Below are 17848 nucleotides of genomic sequence, written 5' to 3' on the forward strand. Positions count from 1 at the left end.
TCAGGGCTCAAGAATACTTCGGGGAGGGAAAGGAGGTATAAAGGACTGACAGGACATCTGACCTTAGGGGGTTCAGGAACAAATGATGGAGGCGGGCTGGGGTCCCGCTGCACCTCTCTGCTCGCGGGCTTCTTTGAGCGCTCATGGGGAACAGGCATGGGCCTCTGAGAGGGTGAGAGCATTCATTCATTCAAAATACAGACAATGACTGTAACACCACCTAAACCACACTGAAAGCATGTCTATTGTTGAATGAGTGTTGCAGACTCAAAATCGTAGAAAACCAAAAATAAGTCTACAATAAAGACTACAATTACTTGGAAAAAAGCTTTATGACGGATGTTGGCATATTTCTTGTATTATTACTACTACTACTAGATAAACTTTAATATTTTTTGATGCTAGAAACATTTCTGATTATTATCAAAGTTAAAACAGCTCCTCAGAGTTTAGTGGACACCATGGTACATTTTTTTTTTTAGGATTAGGATTATTTGTAATAAACTTCTGAACGATAGTGTTAAGTAATATTATCATAACAGTGAAAAGTTGTCAAACTATTATAAGCATCTGAAACAGAATATCATAAAACAGAAAATGATATCACAGAGAGGCCTCTTATAATAATTTGACCTTTTTATGACATTGCAAGGTTAGTTCAAATGGTAAAAAACAAGAAAAGTATATAATAATATTAATGCTTCATTATTTAAAAATTCTTGCTAGGTAAATTAAAGGGTAATTTTTGCCTTAAAAATGTTGGTAAAACATTTTTGTGTACATTCACACAAAGAAAAAAGATTTTTACTTGATGATTACCACTTGACTTCTAGAGTCATTAAATCAAACCCTGTTTAATGACTGAACTATTCAAAATGTGTGTTGAAAGTGCAGTTTCACACGTGTCCTGTGGGGAGCAGTGTGCACAAAGCTGGATCCATGAACCCGATTTTCTCATCACTGATGCTCATATGACGGTCAGTGATAATGAGAGTGATAGTGACCTTTACAGATTGTGATAATCAAGTGTTTCCAGGTAGTGCTAGATGGGTACGGCTGGAATCACATGCCCAACACTGGTAAACTGCCAGGAAGCCACACTAACCTCCTCGCTGACAGGCTCAGACGAGCGACTGATCGCTGACATGGGCTGTGGCTCGTCGGTGGACTCGTCCAGTTCATTATCAGTATACGCGCCGCCCTCATCCGCCGTGTCCTCGTAATCGCTGGTCAAGCGGCTGTCCATGCTCAGGTAGTCTGCGCTCATGGCCGACAGGTACGACAAGCGATCGTCCTGGAGATCCAAGTCCTCCTCAGGTCCGTCAACCTGAAACCACACACACAATTCAGCTCTAACAGGTCTGATCATTTGTAATTTCACATTTTAATAATAAAAAAGAAGTCTTATTATGCCTTTTTATGTTTTCATGTTTCTTTAGTGTGTAAAAGCTCTGTAAAGTTACAGCAGGATGGATTCTGATTGGCTGTCAATGGCTAGATAAAATCATGCTGAAAGTGATTCCAACGATATCACGCTGTGCCGTTATCGTTATAGCTGTGGTGTGAACTCTGCTACTCTTTAATCATGAGAACGATTTTTAGAACTATATCTCGTTATCTTTATAGTTACCATTTATGGTGTGAACAGGCCTTAACAGAAGTTTCAGGTACAGAAACTGAAATAAGTAATCAAATGTAACTGCTTATTACACGGCTTTGTGGAATACTTGCTTCTTATTGGCCAATCGCGCCATCCATGTTATTCCCTGTGAAGTCGACGCTTTACGCTTGCTAGGTACGTTTTTTTCCTCGTGGAAGTTTTGTGTTAGGTGAGTTAATAAAATGTTATAACTCAAACTTATAAAAAAACGTATTCTGCGATAACAACTGGCTCGATGTACATTATCCCATACATAGTCTTCACTGTATAGATTAAATACAGATCAATCCTTATTAAAGTTACAAAGGTTATTCAGACATGAGCAGTGAGTGTTTTCTCCCTTGTCCTTAGTTTACTCTTTGACTGTGTTTCCTAGGATTAGGGGTGTGCGATATGACGATTTTTGATCGTGGGCGATTAAAATGTCTCCACGATCTGCTTTTGAAGAAATATCGTAGAATCGTGCATTAGCCTATATCTGGCGCCTCTGTCCCAACATACTGAACAACGCGACGTATATTCACATCAAATGTTAACGCAGCGGAACGGGACACTGCAGTTCACAAAAGTTTATAATTTGCATGTGCTTAAATGCCTTGTCGGTTAAACATTTAATTTGCGCGCTCATGCGCTGCTCTAACATGTGTGTTCCTCAGCGCGTACATGTGAAGCTCACATGCACTAAAAGCCTGTCTACCAGCGCCTGGATCATAGACTGTAAAAAAATATGGACGTAGTGTCCGTGACGTCACCCGTAGGTTTCTGAAGAGCATTTTTGAAGCCTAAAGTGGGCGGAGCCGGCCGTCGCCATCTTGGCCTTGCGTCACTCCCGGATAACAGAAAATAGGCAAACAGGCGGGGCGTGAGTGGAGCTGAGGAGCCTGGCTATCTGAAATCACCTAGCTCGACGTGATCGAGTTAGCTAATGATGTAAAGCCAATTAAACTTTCCTATTTTTGCCCTTCGAAATATTATAATAGTTAAAAGACATGGCTACAAGTGAGACTGTGTATTACTTCGAGAGTGTTTGTGTGTGACAGTGATTTTATGTGCATACATGTCCGTTACTCTTTCATGGTCCGTCAGCGCGGCATTGCTCAAGTTCGTAGAGAGCTTATTCAGTCCATATTAAATTCTGATTTTGGCCGTCTCTCAAATGGGTTAAACCATAGATATATTGCCTTTGAAGTGCAAGTAAATGCGCTAGAAAATCCGCGCTCATTCATGTGCATTTATTGCATGGACGGAGAAAGCGCCGACGCCAGCATGATTTCATCTGACGACGCTGACGGTACATAAGCATATTATAATCCATCTGTTCCGTGAGAGCAGAACGAACGAGCATTTATTGACGTTTTAAATTTGAAAACCCCAAAAAGCAACGAAATTGTCAGACATCCATTAGTGCAGGTTCACGGAGGAAAACAACTGAAATACTGCGCTGGTTGTTCTCTCGAACGATAACGACGGAATCCAAAGACGTGGGCTTTGTATCCAAGTATTAAATTGTATGAAATAATCCCGAAAAAAGCACAAACACTGCAGAGATGGCAAGTTCAGCAGCTAACATTTGCTGAGGTGAAGTGACGGCTAGTAACAGCAGACAAACGGCTAGCACTGACAGCGGCAATCCATCTGTCACTCAAGTGGCCACTGGCCACACCCTTAAATTTAAATATTAATCAACTAAACGGACGAGTTATAAAATATTTCACCCCCCTCACAGTTGTTATGAAGGGCAAAATTAGCTGTATAGACCAAAGCCACATAGAGATCCAGGCTGTAAACATATTTTTTTCTGCTGTAAAGTTGGTAATTTTAACATGAGGGAGATACAGATTTGACTCACTTCTGCAGCCAGGCCAAGCGGGCAGTCAACGAATTGCAGTTTAACTCACTTCCGTGTTGGTTTCAAGAGAGAGACAGGGAGGTTGCCGCTTGGCCTGGATACTGGACTAAGTTATCTTTCGAGTCTTATTGTGCTTATACTGTCAAATACACACAAGGTTTACATAAAGTCGTTTATGTCTAAAGTGAAAGCAAACTTGAGAAAATTGAGAGAAAATCTGCTATATTAGACGCGTCGCGCGCAACTCTTAAAGAGACAGTAGCAATAGTAAACACGCTGCCGCTTGTCCTTAAAGGGATAGTAATAAAAAAAAAAAAAAAAATTATCTCATCATTTACGCACTAATGTTGTTCCAGACCTGTATTCATTTCCTTCTAATATTTTCTAATGTTTTTCTAATATTAATATTTTGAAGAATGTGGCTATCCAAACAGTAGCTGGTCCCCATTGACTTCCAAAGGAGAAACATAGGCTATACTATGGTAATCACACTGGGGTACATCAACTGTTTGGTTACCCACATTCTTCCAAATAACTTTTATTTTCAACAGAAGAAAGAAACTTATTCGAGTTTAAATCAACTTGAGAGAGTAAATTATGATCATTTGAATTTTTAGGAGAACTATCCCTTTAATGTTAATAAAACAACAAAATGCAAAGAGAAAATCACTCAATGCTCTTGACTGATAACTTTAATAGTAGCTTTAATAAGTATCAATGTTTAATTTATACAGTGAAGTCTGTTTTGTTTTATTTTCATATTTGTTCATTTAATTACTTTCTTCAATGCTACTGTTAAATACACCTACTGTAGCTGAAAATATAAAGCACTGTTTAGCCTATTTAATTTGTATATTAAGTTGTGTATGTGTAATGTGTATCTGTGATCTTAATATTTAATAACAAAGAAAATAATGACAAATATTTTTATCTTTGCCCCTGTCTGCCATTTTTTTTTATTTATTTTTTATTTTGTTACCTAAGGTTTTGTTTTTAGAATATGGACATTAGATTGGCTGTAATGCTAAGTCACAAAATAGTAAAACCAACATAAAAAGAATCGTGATAAAATCGTTAATCGTGATTTTCCTGAAAAAAATCGTGATATGATATTTTTGCCATATCGCCCACCCCTACCTAGGATATTCACCAAGACAGGCATTTTGACATAATTTTGTCTGTATTTGTCCATTTTAGGACAACTCTCCGTGGGCGCGCTTTGCTTTTTTTAACGAGTTCTCTTTCGTGTCTTGTGCTTGAATGCTTATATTGGCAAGGCTTAAAACACGTGCAACTGATACATTTTCGTGCCGATTCAGCACTGGCCTGATCGGGATCTTTCACGCTCACCCCGGGCCATCCAGCTGTCCTTATTGTCGACTCCCTGACAGGCGAGTTTAAACAAGAAAACACATTTCAATGTAGGTATTGATTTTTTTTATGAGTTGCATCGATACATCGTATTGTTAGTAATTTGATCAATGTATCAATCTATCCATATCAATGTTTTGTTACACCACTAGAAGAGATGTGCTGCAATGTCAAACATGAAAAATAGTGTGTTTTTGAACATTCAAGCATGAAAACTTATTCTAGTAAATGCCCAAAAAAGAGAATTGTGAAAGAGCATAATAGGTCCTTTTTAACATACGTGATTAATTAAATGAGAAAAATTTATTGTAACTGTGTATATTGTATTACTATTATGTAAGGAATAAATGCTTACCTTGCTTTCACAGACCCAGACGGCTTTATCTTGTTGTTCTCGTATGGCTTCCTTGAGACTTCCAAACCAGGCATCATGGGAAGAGTTCAGATCAATGGTAGCTGGATAAAGAATCAAAATGTAGACATCGTTAATCTAAAAGAGTGTATATTATGAGTATATTTGGACATTTCCTGAGGAAAGGCTCATCAGACTTACCAGTGAACAGGTGTGAGCAGGTTTTCCGCAGTTTAACGGCTTGTTCGTAAAGCTTGCGTGAGCTGCGGTTGGAGCCGGGAACCAGGCGGTTTCTCATGGTCTTCACCCCCTGCTTGCTATCTGGGTTGAGGAAAATGACGATGGGATACCACTGGGTGTAATTTAGGGTGTCTACAGCCTTTGGAGTGACGTCAAGCAGAGCGTGTAGATCCTATGAACAAGAGAAAAAAGATTGTTTCTTAGATATGAATGAATTTTTACACTGAGATTCTGAGGGCTGACTGTGGGGTGTTTACCTGCTCGATGATCTGACGAATAGTATTGAGTCTCACCACACCTGACGGCTTCTCGGAGCCCGCGTCTTTAGGTTCGGTCTCTGTCACACGGAAAACATGCACAGATCAAAAATCTCATCCACACACCACTACATTTGCAGAGATCTTTTATAAGGTTGTGAATGGCTTACTTGCAACGATAAACTCATCTGGAAGATCATCGGCAAGTTTTTCATTGGCTGCGTCTGAAATGGGGCCGAATATTACGACGGGTCGTCTAAACCCAGCTGGTGGTGGAGAGACAAAGAAAAAAGTCTTAGTACATAAACGAGATCTCACGATATAAAAATGGTACGATACTTCTCGTTGAGGTGAAAAGCTGTCTTGCGATATCAGTTGACTGAGTTGAGTTTCTGGCAAATATCAGATATTACTTGATTAATCGTCAAAATGATGAACTGGTTACTCGATTACCAAAATAATAGTTAGTGACAGACAGCCCTAGGTTACTTAAAACATTTCAAAATGCACCTGCATTGTTTTGCGTTTTGTGACTTTCAGTCGAATAAAAGGCTATTTTTCCAGTCGTATATTTCATCATTGAAGATTTCTTAAAAATAATGTTAGAATATCTTCTCGTTCCCGTGAACCCAATATTGTGTATCATCTCGTCTCGTGTATCGTCACACCCCTAATGTTTTCACTTTATAAAAAAAATTCAAATATTTATAAAAAATATTGAATTGTATGTATAAAGAAACAAAACAAGTTGAGTGCCTTGTCTAACCAGCACTATATCGTAACATATGTTATATCTTTTCATAAATAATTGTAACCAAAGTTTAAATGCATTATAATATTTGCAGATTCCTTGTTGAGTCTGAAATTGGTTGTTCGTCGTGTTAGAATGCATTATACTTTTTAAAGGAGTAACAATGAATAGACAAGTATTATAATGTATTATAACTTTTATAACTGGTTACAATTATTCATGAGACCATAAAGTGCCTCATAAAGTGGAATAATGAATGCATTGACTTTTTACTTACTTAATTTTATATATAATGCGTTATTAAAGTATAGCCTTTATATATAATGCGTTATTAAATTATTAAGTAAAGTGTTCCCAAAAATCTTGGCATTTTAATACATTTAAAACAAATTTAAAAGCACTAAATTACACAAAAGTATGCATAAACTAACAAAGCATATTAGGTAAATCCTCCTGTAAAATAGAAATAATAATACGATCTTGACTTAGACATTTTTATTTAACTTAATAAAAAAAAAAAGAAATCTAATTAAGCACAAAACCACATTGAAATGTTTTGTTTAAATGCATATTATGTGAAGTAAAGCATGCTGGGCGTACCCTCGCGCAGCACCACTCTCTCGTAGGCTGGGAAGCGTGTAGTGACTGGTGTGGCAGTGAGATCCTCTCTGCTCTTGCGAAGATCTTTTTTCTTGGCTGCCCTTTGACCTCTCAGCCTCCAGAAATCTCCTCTGTCATTGGCAGAGCCTTTCTGTGCATTCTGAACATTTGCCATCTGCTCCGCTCTGATAAACAAAGAGATCACACAGACACCTAACAAATAATGTGCTTTTAAAGTCAATGTCAAAGGGTGACTGTGTGACTAGGTGATGTCAGCAAATGGAAAATGTCATCTCAGGGGTCGGTTTTGATTTCACGTTAACATCGAGAGAAGTTGTCCTTCTAAAGAAATACCATAAACTAAGCAAAACAGTGAAGACTTCTGCAGTGCGATCCACATACATTCACATGATCTCACCTGCTCTTGCTGGGTATGATGCCTTTCTCCAGGAGCTGATTGTCTTTGTCCGTGCGGATGGCGAGCCAGTTACCCAGCTTTCCGTCGTACAGGGTGTCCACCACTTTAAATATCTCCCCTCTGGAGAAGGTCAAGCTCTGGGGAAGCTCTTTCTCGTACTCAAAATGAGTTCTGATGAAGAAGTTATCCCCTCGTCCAGACGCCAGGATGTCTTTATAAACTAAAATAAAACGAGAATAATTCACAGCACTTTTATTGCAGAGAACTACAAATCTGATTACGCTTAAAATAAAACTTTTCTTTTGGAATAGAATTTTATTCCTGTGATCAAAGCTGAATTTTCAGCATCATTACTCCAGTCTTCAGTGTCACATGACATAATCATTCAGAAATCAACAGTGGGGTGTTTTGAACTACCATCAGGTTTGCTTTGAGACAAGATGGTCACATCCTCTCCTTTGGGAACCTCCAGTAAATACAGAACCGCATCTTCCCGGACCATTCCTCTGAAATCCATATTATTGACCTGCAGGGAAAGAAAAACACAAACGATCAGTCGATAATGTGGACAAAACGTATAAAGGATGAAGGTACGTAATCTTATAACGCAGAGCCAGTGGTGTTGCACCTTCACGATCTGGTCTCCAGCGCGGAGTCCCTCCACCTCGGCAGGGCTGTCCTCCTGAACGCCCGCCACAAAAATGCCCACATCATTTCCTCCAGCAAGACGCAGGCCAACACTATCGCCCTTCAGAAAGCGCACCATCATGGTGTTGGGGCTGTGGGATATTTTTCGTTAGAATAACAAGATTGCCTAAAAATATCTGTAACTGGCAATAATCGGGATCCGAGCACTTGGGGAAAGGGGATCTTTGAGTCAGGAGTGCAAAAATGCTCAAATTTAAGGCAAAAATGGCTACTGAAATTTAAATGGCCATTGGTTCAATTTTTGTTGAGTTGTTGATTAGTAAACGGCATGCCAAACTTCAAAATCCCTTTATCAAATATGTTTTCACTACAGACAGGATTAAATGAATAGCTTTTAGGTTTATCTTAAAATCTGGATTCAAAAGCCAAGAATCAGTCTAGTACAAACCCGTATATTTCCTGGTCCTCCAGACTGGGTCGCAAGGGAACTTTTGGCAGAGGTTTGGCTTTTACTGGAACCATTTTTGGAGCAGCAATTACCACAGGATCTGTATAAGAAATATATATATAAAAAAACCACATTCTCATCATCTGTTTCTTCTAGTCCAAGGGAGTCCAAACAGCCCTGGAGGCCATTGTGGAGTTCAGCTCCAACTTGCCTCAACACACCTGTCTGGAAGTTTCTAGTCTGCTTAGTAAGACCTTGATTAGCTGTTCAGGTGTGTTTAACAGGGGTTGGAGATATACCGATATTAACCGATTTTTAGACTATCGTCTCTATTGCGGTTACGCTTGCGTGACATTGCTGTGCTGCATGGTCACAAAAGCCTATTGTTTACATGCACTTTTAAGCACTGCGGTTTTCGGTATATGCATGTGCTTTCTGAGAGATAGTTTCTGGTTTCTGAGAGACGCACACATGAAGCCAATGAGCATGTGTGTACTGAACAGAGTTATTTTTGCCGCCTAAATGGACTTGGACGGTCAAAAACACACACTTATGTGTCAAAATTACCATCTTTGCAAGTAGCTTCATAAACAGTTATTTATGTCTTAAGTGAAGGTAAACAGTTGAGAAAGAAAGTGCATGTGTATCAGTAGGCTATATTAGATCAGTGCATTCGGTCTTAAAGTGACAGTAGCTCAATAAGCCTGCTGCTATCCGACATTAATGTTAATCAAACAACAAAAAGAGGAAGCTATGAGTTTATTTTACCTAGGCTAGTATTATTTTCAAGAATTATGAATTATCAAAGGTATAAAAAATGTTGATGTAAAAACCTTATTTAAAGCAAAAAAAACTATGTGGTAATATACATCACTGATTTATTGTGAAATAAAACTCATATGGTGATATAAGATTTTAGTCATATAGGTTTGAGCTGAACTCTGCAGGACACTGACCCCCGATCCTGATTCTACATGCTGAAAATGACCAGAAGATTGCATTAAGTAATTCAATTTCTACTGAATGATTGCAGTCTGGAGGAACTGTGGTACCTGGAGACTCGCTGCGAGGCTCGTCTTTCTCTATAGGTGGAGGTGGCAGGTCCGCTGGCGCTGCTCTGAATGGAGTCGGCATCGCTCCCATTTTAGCCAGTCTGTTAGGAGGATCATCTCTGCCAACAAAAGACAGAAAACCAGTTACTCCTTCTGCACCGTTATTAGCAACATTTCTATTGAATGTGATGTCAGTTCATTTGGAAAATAGTCTATTATGCTGTCAAATTAAGTGATTTTTTAAATAAAAATGTATCCTTGGTCACAACTGAATTCTTGGTGTATGGTAGAGTATTACCTGTTTTTGTCTTGTAGCCTCTCGTTAGAGGAGTGTGACGAGAGGTCTGAGTGATGGCTCCGCCGATCCTCCTGAGGAGAATATGAGCGGTACGACTCAATCTCGGAGATATCTGCAACACACAGTAGATGTCATTATCACACTGCAACAGGCTTCAGGCATCACTCGTGTTCGCAGTGAAAACGGTGCATGATGGGTTATACACATCCCACTTATATTTAGGTTTTAAATCCCTAACCCTGTGCAAAAGAAAATAGGTTAATAATTAAAACCAGATTTGCTTTCCTTCATTCTAAAATCTTATATTATTTGATCAAAAAACCAATACGGAGGATTTTCATAAGAACATAAACAACTTCCAATACATGGGACGAGTCTCACTAGAGTTGATAAAATAACATTTCTCATAAGCTTTGGATTATGGGTAGTGTTTATGTAATCCTCCCAAAATCAAAAGCTTTTCTCTCCAATCCAGTGTCAGTACAGCAGATAAAAAACAAAACAAAAAAAAGTTAAGAAGTCAGAGGTCTCTTAGAGATTCGGGCATGGTATTGCCAAATACCTCACGACATCAGACACATCACAAGGTAATTACTGTATATAAATGCAAACAATAAATAATATGAATTATTGCTTATTAAATATTTGGATTAAATCAATTAAAGTAATGCAAGGATCTTTATATATCCTTCAAGGAAAATTATATATTTTATGCCTGTATCAGCAGCCATAATATAGGGTCTCAAAAAACAGGGCCGTACACAAATTTTTGTCCAATCAAATGCTCTGTATTTCCCCCTAATACCACTTCACAGCAACAGCAACAACAATTAACAAATCATCATTCATGGCTTTGAAGTAAAGGCTACTGGCCCTTTGATTTGATCAGGAAATACATCAATGGCAAAGAGAAATCTGCTCATCAAGCCATTTTCAGAGGACTTTCATTAAATCCGAAATGTTGTGACTGATTATCTGCTAATGTTGCCCTGTTAAGGTCTGTAGAGCCGCTCACCATCCATCTCCGAGTCGCTGTCTGCCATGGGCGGGACTCGGATGAGCACCTGACTGCGATCCCTCTGCACCATCAGCTGCAGCTTCCCACGAGACTTCTCGATCAGCTTTCCTGCGTCGCTCAGAGACAGATTCTCTGTGACCGTCCCGTTAATCTGACACACCAAAACACACAGTGTTAATGAAGAACAAATGAAGCACTTCAAATTTAAGATCTTATGATAAACAGCTTCAAGTAAAAATCATACACTAACATTCAGCAAGGGTCAGCAAGATTTTTTTTTAAAGAACTTTTAAAAACACACAAAAAATCATGGACATGATTCGAAGGGGTTAAACTGTTCACGGTCAAAAATGATTGGAAGACAAAATTCATCTAGTGGAAACGTTTGGTACAGCGGCCAAAATAAATCTTTTTTTTGAGATATCAACGTCAAATTTGGAGCACAACTTGTTTAGATTTATGGCTTTGATTTTATCACAGTTTTAGAGTAAAATATGTTTTGGAAAATACATATTTCGTAAAAAAATTGAAAATTGTATTTTTGTGCATTTTTCATAACAATAATTTATTTTTAAGTTCACTTGAAAACATTTTTTCACTTCAGCAATAATCTGCCAAACTTTGTGCTCCAAAGCATTCAAGATTTATCCATTAAAGTTGGAAATTTCATTTTCAGGTCCATACTCAAAAAGTGAATAAATGGATTATAACTACTGCATAAATATAAATTATTACCATAAAATCCTCTAAAAAAAGTGAACTCAAATATAGTACAATAATAGAGAGAGAAAAAAATCTGTTTCCAAATACATATGAAGCAGCAGATCAGAATCAGAAATGTTTCTTGATCGTCAAATCATCATATCAGAATGATTTCTAAATGATCATGTGACACTGAAGACTGGAGCAATGATGCTGAAGATTAAGCTTTGATCACAGGAATAAAATACATTTCAAAATACATTAAAACATAAAATAGATATTTCACATTATTACTGTTTTTACTGTATTTTTAATCAAATAAATGCAGCCTCGGTGAGCATAAGAGACTTCATACAAAAAAGTTTAAAAAAAATCTTAATTATTCTAAACTTTTGGATGGTGGTGTATCATTTTTTGATAAATTAGAGAAGAGAATTAGTAGTGCATGCTAGAGCAAAAACACATGAGACAAGGATAGATGCGTGAGCCGAAAGGTACACAAGAGCATAAATAACTAACCCCTAAGCCTAACAGACCGCTTTCGCAACCAAGTGTAAAGACCTTTCAAAGACCTATTACTCCGACCTGCAGATACCCACACACTTTCTGAGTGGTTGCTCCAGAGACCTACTTTCAGAATAATGTCGCCTTCTTGTAGTTTGCCTTCTCTGGACGCCAGGCCTGTGCTCGTCATCTCTTTGATGAACAACTGACTGCCAAGACGGAGGCCATATTCTAGACAAACATGGGAAAACAGATTGTTAAGAGGGTGAGCTGCAGGTTGAAACTGGAAAACAAACAGATAAGCGAATCCGATGCGCATCTACCATCATTGGGCCGGTTCTTTAGAAGAGTAACACTGAGCGGCTTCTCCAAGGGTTCGTGTCGTTGAGGTGCGGGCGAGACATCCAGCTGGTCTCGACTGTTGCTCCTCTTCATGGGCTCGTCCTGCCGGTGCTCGTACCTCCTGCGCTCGTGGTCACTGGTTAAATTCTCTCTGCTGTATCCGCGAGCAGGTTCTGGCAGCCTGCGTGTGTCGGGACTGTGCGATCGGTCCAGCGTGCGGTCGCTGCGGTATCGTCTGTCTGGACTGTGCTCTCGGTCCAGCATGTGTTCGCTGCGATAGCGCCGGTCTGGACTGTAGTTGCGGTCCAGCGTGCGATCGCTCCGGTGATGTCGGTCCGGGCTGTGGTCGCGATCCAGGTTGTGGTCGCTCCGGTGACGGGGATCGGGGCTGCGCTCGCGGTCCAGTATCCGGCCGCGGCTGCCGTCTCGTCTGTACGGCCTCTCGGGGCTCACGCCTCTCTCCATGCTCCTCCCGCGACTGCGCTCGTAGTCCCGCTCGCGCCCGCGCTCCAGGCTGGCGCCCCGGTCAGGGTAACTGCGCCCGCTGTACACGCTGCGCCGGTCCTGGTCGTACTCATAGTCATCGTTGTAGTCGCCGCTGAAAACTCGGTCATCTGGGGATGGGGCGCGTTTAATCAGGTTGACGGGAATTTTTCTAGCTCTCTTTACCGTCTGATGAAGGATGGGAACAAAAATGTATTATTCATTAAACTTTTATTTTAACGGTCTACAAAAAAAGTGCTTGGTCTTTATTGCAATCAATATGACAAATAATTTATGTTTCACTCACGATTTTGGCTACTTTGCCACATTTGCGGAGAGTCTGCACTGCAAAGGTGTATGGGGCACCGTCCATGACCACAGTGTTGACCTGCATCACTCTGTCATTTTCACTGGACACCATCATGAAATACTATTAGCCAACGCTCTAACACTTCAGAAAGTGACTGACTATGTTCAAATCCAACAGTTTAGGGATGTCACAAGTATCAGCACTTTGGTGCTGACATTTAAGTCAATATTAACAATTGAACCATGAATTAAACATTTGAATCATTGTTGGTAGACAAAAAAATAAAAATAAAATAAAAATACTATACTTCATTTGTATTTTTGAGTCTATTGCTTAAAGAACACTGAAAACTTTGTTAAATAGTTTTTTAACATTGAGAAATATCTGATGGTTATTATATTTAAAGGGGGGGTGAACTACTGTTTCATGCATACTGAGTTTTTTACACTGTTAAAGAGTTGGATTCCCATGCTAAACATGGTCAAAGTTTCAAAAGTTAAGTTGTACGTTTGAAGGAGTATTTTTGTTCCAAAAATTGTCCTTCCGGTTTGTCACAAGTTTCGGAAAGTTTTTTGATTTGAAGTTTTTATCACAACTCAGAAAGAGTTGTGATAGACTGTTGTTCCCTGCATTTCGACGATGATTGTTTTATAAACAAAGCCCAGATCGATGGATTTGCAGATCGTCTAATGCTTAAGGATTGAGCAGTCACAATGATAAAGGTTCGCGGTCGTGCGTTGGAACGGTGAGTAAAACTGTTGAACAAATGTCTCTGTTGTTAGCTCGGCGCGTTAGCACAGCTTTAGCTTCGCCCACACGGCCCGCCCCCAGCCGCTCGTTTTTTTCCTATCTTTCGATTAAAAATATAATAAAACAAAAGACTTTTTGGAGATATGAAGGATGCAATATTACTCTATAGGTACTCAAGATTAACAGGAGATTGAGTGAAAATGAGCATTTCACCCCCCCTTTAAAAATTCTATAATATGATATGTAATTTAATGAATACGTTTATATTTATATAAAAATATTATTTATATATTTAACTTTTCAAATAAATGTAGTGTTAATTAGCATATTCGTTTTCACTGTCAAAACCTTTTATTGGTATTCCTACAAAAATGCTTTTCCACTTTAACACTTGAGGGCTTTTCACACGTGAACTAGTTAACCATGGGTCATTTTATCCCCGGGTAAATGGAATCCTGGGTTATCTTGCTTCACATTTCACACTGCTCATAATTTACCCAGAGTTAACAATTAATCCTGGGTATTCATAAACTGCTTTTTCATACTGTACGTTCCAAACGAATGCTGCATGCGATATGTTTACATAAAGGCTCTAGCACTGCGCATCCTTGGATTATTTATTGCTGACTGTACTATCAAGTTTATCCTGAATGGACTTTTTGGACTATAAAAGGTAAGAATGAAACTGTCTCTTCATTTACAGTTGATGCGTTTTCTGTCACCATTTGACATATTCCCCTCAAACTCTGAAACGGCTGTTAATGTAATGTGCCGTGTTTCTGTGACGGTCCAAAGCATGTGATATAAGGCACGTGATCGGCTGTCAGTTGCTAAGCATCTAGTCGTACCATTCTAACGCCGCTTCATTTCACACTAGACACGTTTGGCACTGCAATGCGAGGTTAACACAGCAATAACCCCAGGAAAAGAGGTGCAAACCCTGCTTCTAAATTACAGGTGTGAAACGTTCCTTTACAGAGGGTTAAAAGCAGGACTTATGATGATAACCCAGAGTTAAACACAGTGTGAAAAGCCCTTATAGGACTACAAATCTTATCAAAGGTTGTGATGCTTTAAATATGGTTTAATAGCTTACAATAGCAAGCCATCTGCAGGACCCCCTTGCAGCACATCAGATACGACGATTGCCGTTTCTCCACTTTCTTCGTTTGGGTTGTCCCGCCCTCCAGACACAGCAATGCCAAAGCCCATCTTGGAGTCCTATATCAAGGCGAAGTGTCCATTTTAAATGTCTTTGCTTCCATTCCTAGAAGCCCTTTGTTTATTTACTATATTAAACACTTTAAATTCATGCAGATGTACAGACAGCAATAACTATTTAATAAGATACCCCGGAATTATATTTATACAAAAGTTATATTAAAACAAGTATATGTGTGATTCAGTTCACCAGGATGATGATGCAGTGTGTCTTCTGCAGCAATGGATGTATGCCACTGCACTCTTCAGATTACACAATAGATCTAATGCTAGAGGTGCAGAAACTACACACTTGACATTTAAGTAGGGTTGGGATTTGTTTGAATTGTATCGATTTCGACCCCACTTCTGCTTATCGATTCTGATTCTTATCGATTTCTATTTTTGATTACAATAAGGTAAAAAACAACAACTTAGATATCATTCACATTTATTCTAAGTCTTTTTGCTACATATTTAGTTGCAGCTGAATACCACAAACAAAAATCTTCAGGCTGAACAACTCTTGGTTTTTAACAAAAATACTTAGTACTTTGAACAACTAGCCTAACTATAGTTATATAGTATATTATATTAGTATAATATATTATATTACACTATTCTATATTATATTATAATATAAATTTCAGTTAAGATCAGTGAGTGAATTTTCTCTGTCTTTTGTTGTTTGATTAACATTGATTACACAGATGTCAGCAGGAACATTAGGCTGCTGTCACTTTAAAACAATGCACAGATCCAATATACTGTTACACACAATATACAATATACTGTTAAACACTTTCTCAACCGTTTATGTTCCATTAAGACAAAACCGACTCTTTGTGAGGATACTTAGACATAATTTTGGGTGTATTTGTCCGACTCGATAAGAGGAATCACCCCAAAAAAAATTTTTTTTTATAACTAGTATCTGATTCCTGACCTTACATATTCAAATCCAGAATTGGAATCGATTTTTGATTCCCAACCCAACATTTAAGCAACAAAAAGCTCCTATAAATACACCAGAATGCAAAGCTTTTCAGTGAGAAACAAAAAGGCTAGAAGTTAGCATTCAGGAGCAATCAGAGCTCTGTTGCTCTCCAGACAAGCGTCCTGCAGGATGAGGTACTCACCCGCTGTAGGGTCACAGTGTACTGCTCCCACACCGTCTCCTCCATGACTGGGTTCTGAAACAGAATGAACAGGCTTACATGTAGGACAGTGATGGACAGAGTCAAGTTACAGCAGATATCAGGGATATACTGAGCAAAATCTGCAGAGTGGTGCTGCCACAGTGAAAAACTATATGAGCACTTCTCTTCCAACGCAACTACATGAGGTAATCTGAAGACTCAATGAACTGAGGGTCTGAACTCAACAGAAATTGAGAAAAAAAAACCTGACTATCATTGGGCTACATGCAGACTGCTGGGAAATAAAGTATTAACAAATGTATGGCATGACCCCTTTAAAATAATAAGCCTACATTAAATGGCCTTCAGCTTCAGTCTGAGAGCTACGTGACGTCCTCGCCGTGTTACCTCTTCATCCAGCCGTGCGCACAATGGGTGATTATGATTGTTGCTCTGTAATCTTCTCAGCAAAATATGATTCCCAGTATTGCCCTAAATAACTCAACTCACAATCCACATCTGATGCCTTTTAGCATTTAATGTATAAATGATTTCAACTTCTTGTTTTTTCATGCTATAATCTAAAACGACATTATTGCACAAGTTAAATCAAACTACATTTAAGAGTTAAACACTTCTAAGCCAGTGACGCACATAAAATAAAAATTGCATCTGCACGTCAGTGAATTAATGGAAGTGTGGGGACATGTTTGTTTGCATTTCATTATGTGATATAACTAGAAATGATAGTGAAGCATGGATAACAGAGTGGAGTGTGTGAGCTGTGTGTAGGGAAGAAAGTTACTAACAAACATAAACATAAATTCCAGCAATGGAAAAACACTTGTTTTAGAACACATGAACAAAATGAAAAATCCTGCTCAAAAATGAAAGATTATTTCAAAGAATATGATACATTTTGCTGTGAAATATTTCACAAAGTGGTGGGACAAAATCAGCCATGGCAAAAAGTTCCCTGTCCCCACTGTATACTATCAATATGAACGCAGCAATATCACACTGAATAAGCGAAAGCACCTTAAAACATTTTTGTTAATAAACAGTTGCTTAAGTGTTTAACCACTATCATCACAGTAAACCACTGATTCTTAGTTCTCTGAATAGGAAACTTGTTAAATTTACACATCTACCCAGAAAACAAACTAACACCATCTATTTTCCATACCACCACAAATTACAGTGTGATAAACTTTGAAACCATTCCTATACCTTGGTTATCAACCTCAAAGCAAGTTCGATGAAATGCATCAGTGCATGTAATGTAATTACCATAATAATAATAATAACAAACATTTTACAATATTCAGTTAGTAAAAAAATAAAAAGTAAATAGTATAAAGCCCTCCAGTTACAGGTAGAGGTGTTTTACCATTTTTTTCCCCACAAAAAGCAAGAACATTGTTACTCTAGACTAGAGTATACTTATACACCTTAC

The 17848-nt window shown here is 38.6% G+C and overlaps 1 protein-coding gene across 1 annotated transcript in view; it reads right to left on the bottom strand.

The window, feature by feature from the left end:
- Window positions 1–17848, bottom strand: part of tjp2a (tight junction protein 2a (zona occludens 2)) — a 42824-nt gene that overhangs the window by 4059 nt on the left and 20917 nt on the right. The window contains exons 3-21 of the mRNA XM_081355226.1: window positions 16393–16446; window positions 15150–15274; window positions 13301–13403; window positions 12492–13182; window positions 12296–12399; window positions 10960–11113; window positions 9945–10056; window positions 9647–9765; window positions 8595–8694; window positions 8127–8277; window positions 7916–8024; window positions 7499–7718; window positions 7081–7265; window positions 5900–5995; window positions 5730–5809; window positions 5434–5644; window positions 5236–5336; window positions 1106–1327; window positions 63–164 (exon numbers count right to left, since the gene is read on the bottom strand). Coding sequence (XP_081211352.1) covers window positions 63–164; window positions 1106–1327; window positions 5236–5336; window positions 5434–5644; window positions 5730–5809; window positions 5900–5995; window positions 7081–7265; window positions 7499–7718; window positions 7916–8024; window positions 8127–8277; window positions 8595–8694; window positions 9647–9765; window positions 9945–10056; window positions 10960–11113; window positions 12296–12399; window positions 12492–13182; window positions 13301–13403; window positions 15150–15274; window positions 16393–16437 — 3030 coding nt within the window. The 5' untranslated portion in view covers window positions 16438–16446. The remainder of the gene's footprint in view (window positions 1–62; window positions 165–1105; window positions 1328–5235; window positions 5337–5433; window positions 5645–5729; window positions 5810–5899; window positions 5996–7080; window positions 7266–7498; window positions 7719–7915; window positions 8025–8126; window positions 8278–8594; window positions 8695–9646; window positions 9766–9944; window positions 10057–10959; window positions 11114–12295; window positions 12400–12491; window positions 13183–13300; window positions 13404–15149; window positions 15275–16392; window positions 16447–17848) is intronic.

The sequence above is a fragment of the Scardinius erythrophthalmus genome, assembly GCF_964197995.2.
Source record: "Scardinius erythrophthalmus genome assembly, chromosome: 23".
In the NCBI taxonomy this organism is placed as follows: Eukaryota; Metazoa; Chordata; class Actinopteri; order Cypriniformes; family Leuciscidae; genus Scardinius; species Scardinius erythrophthalmus.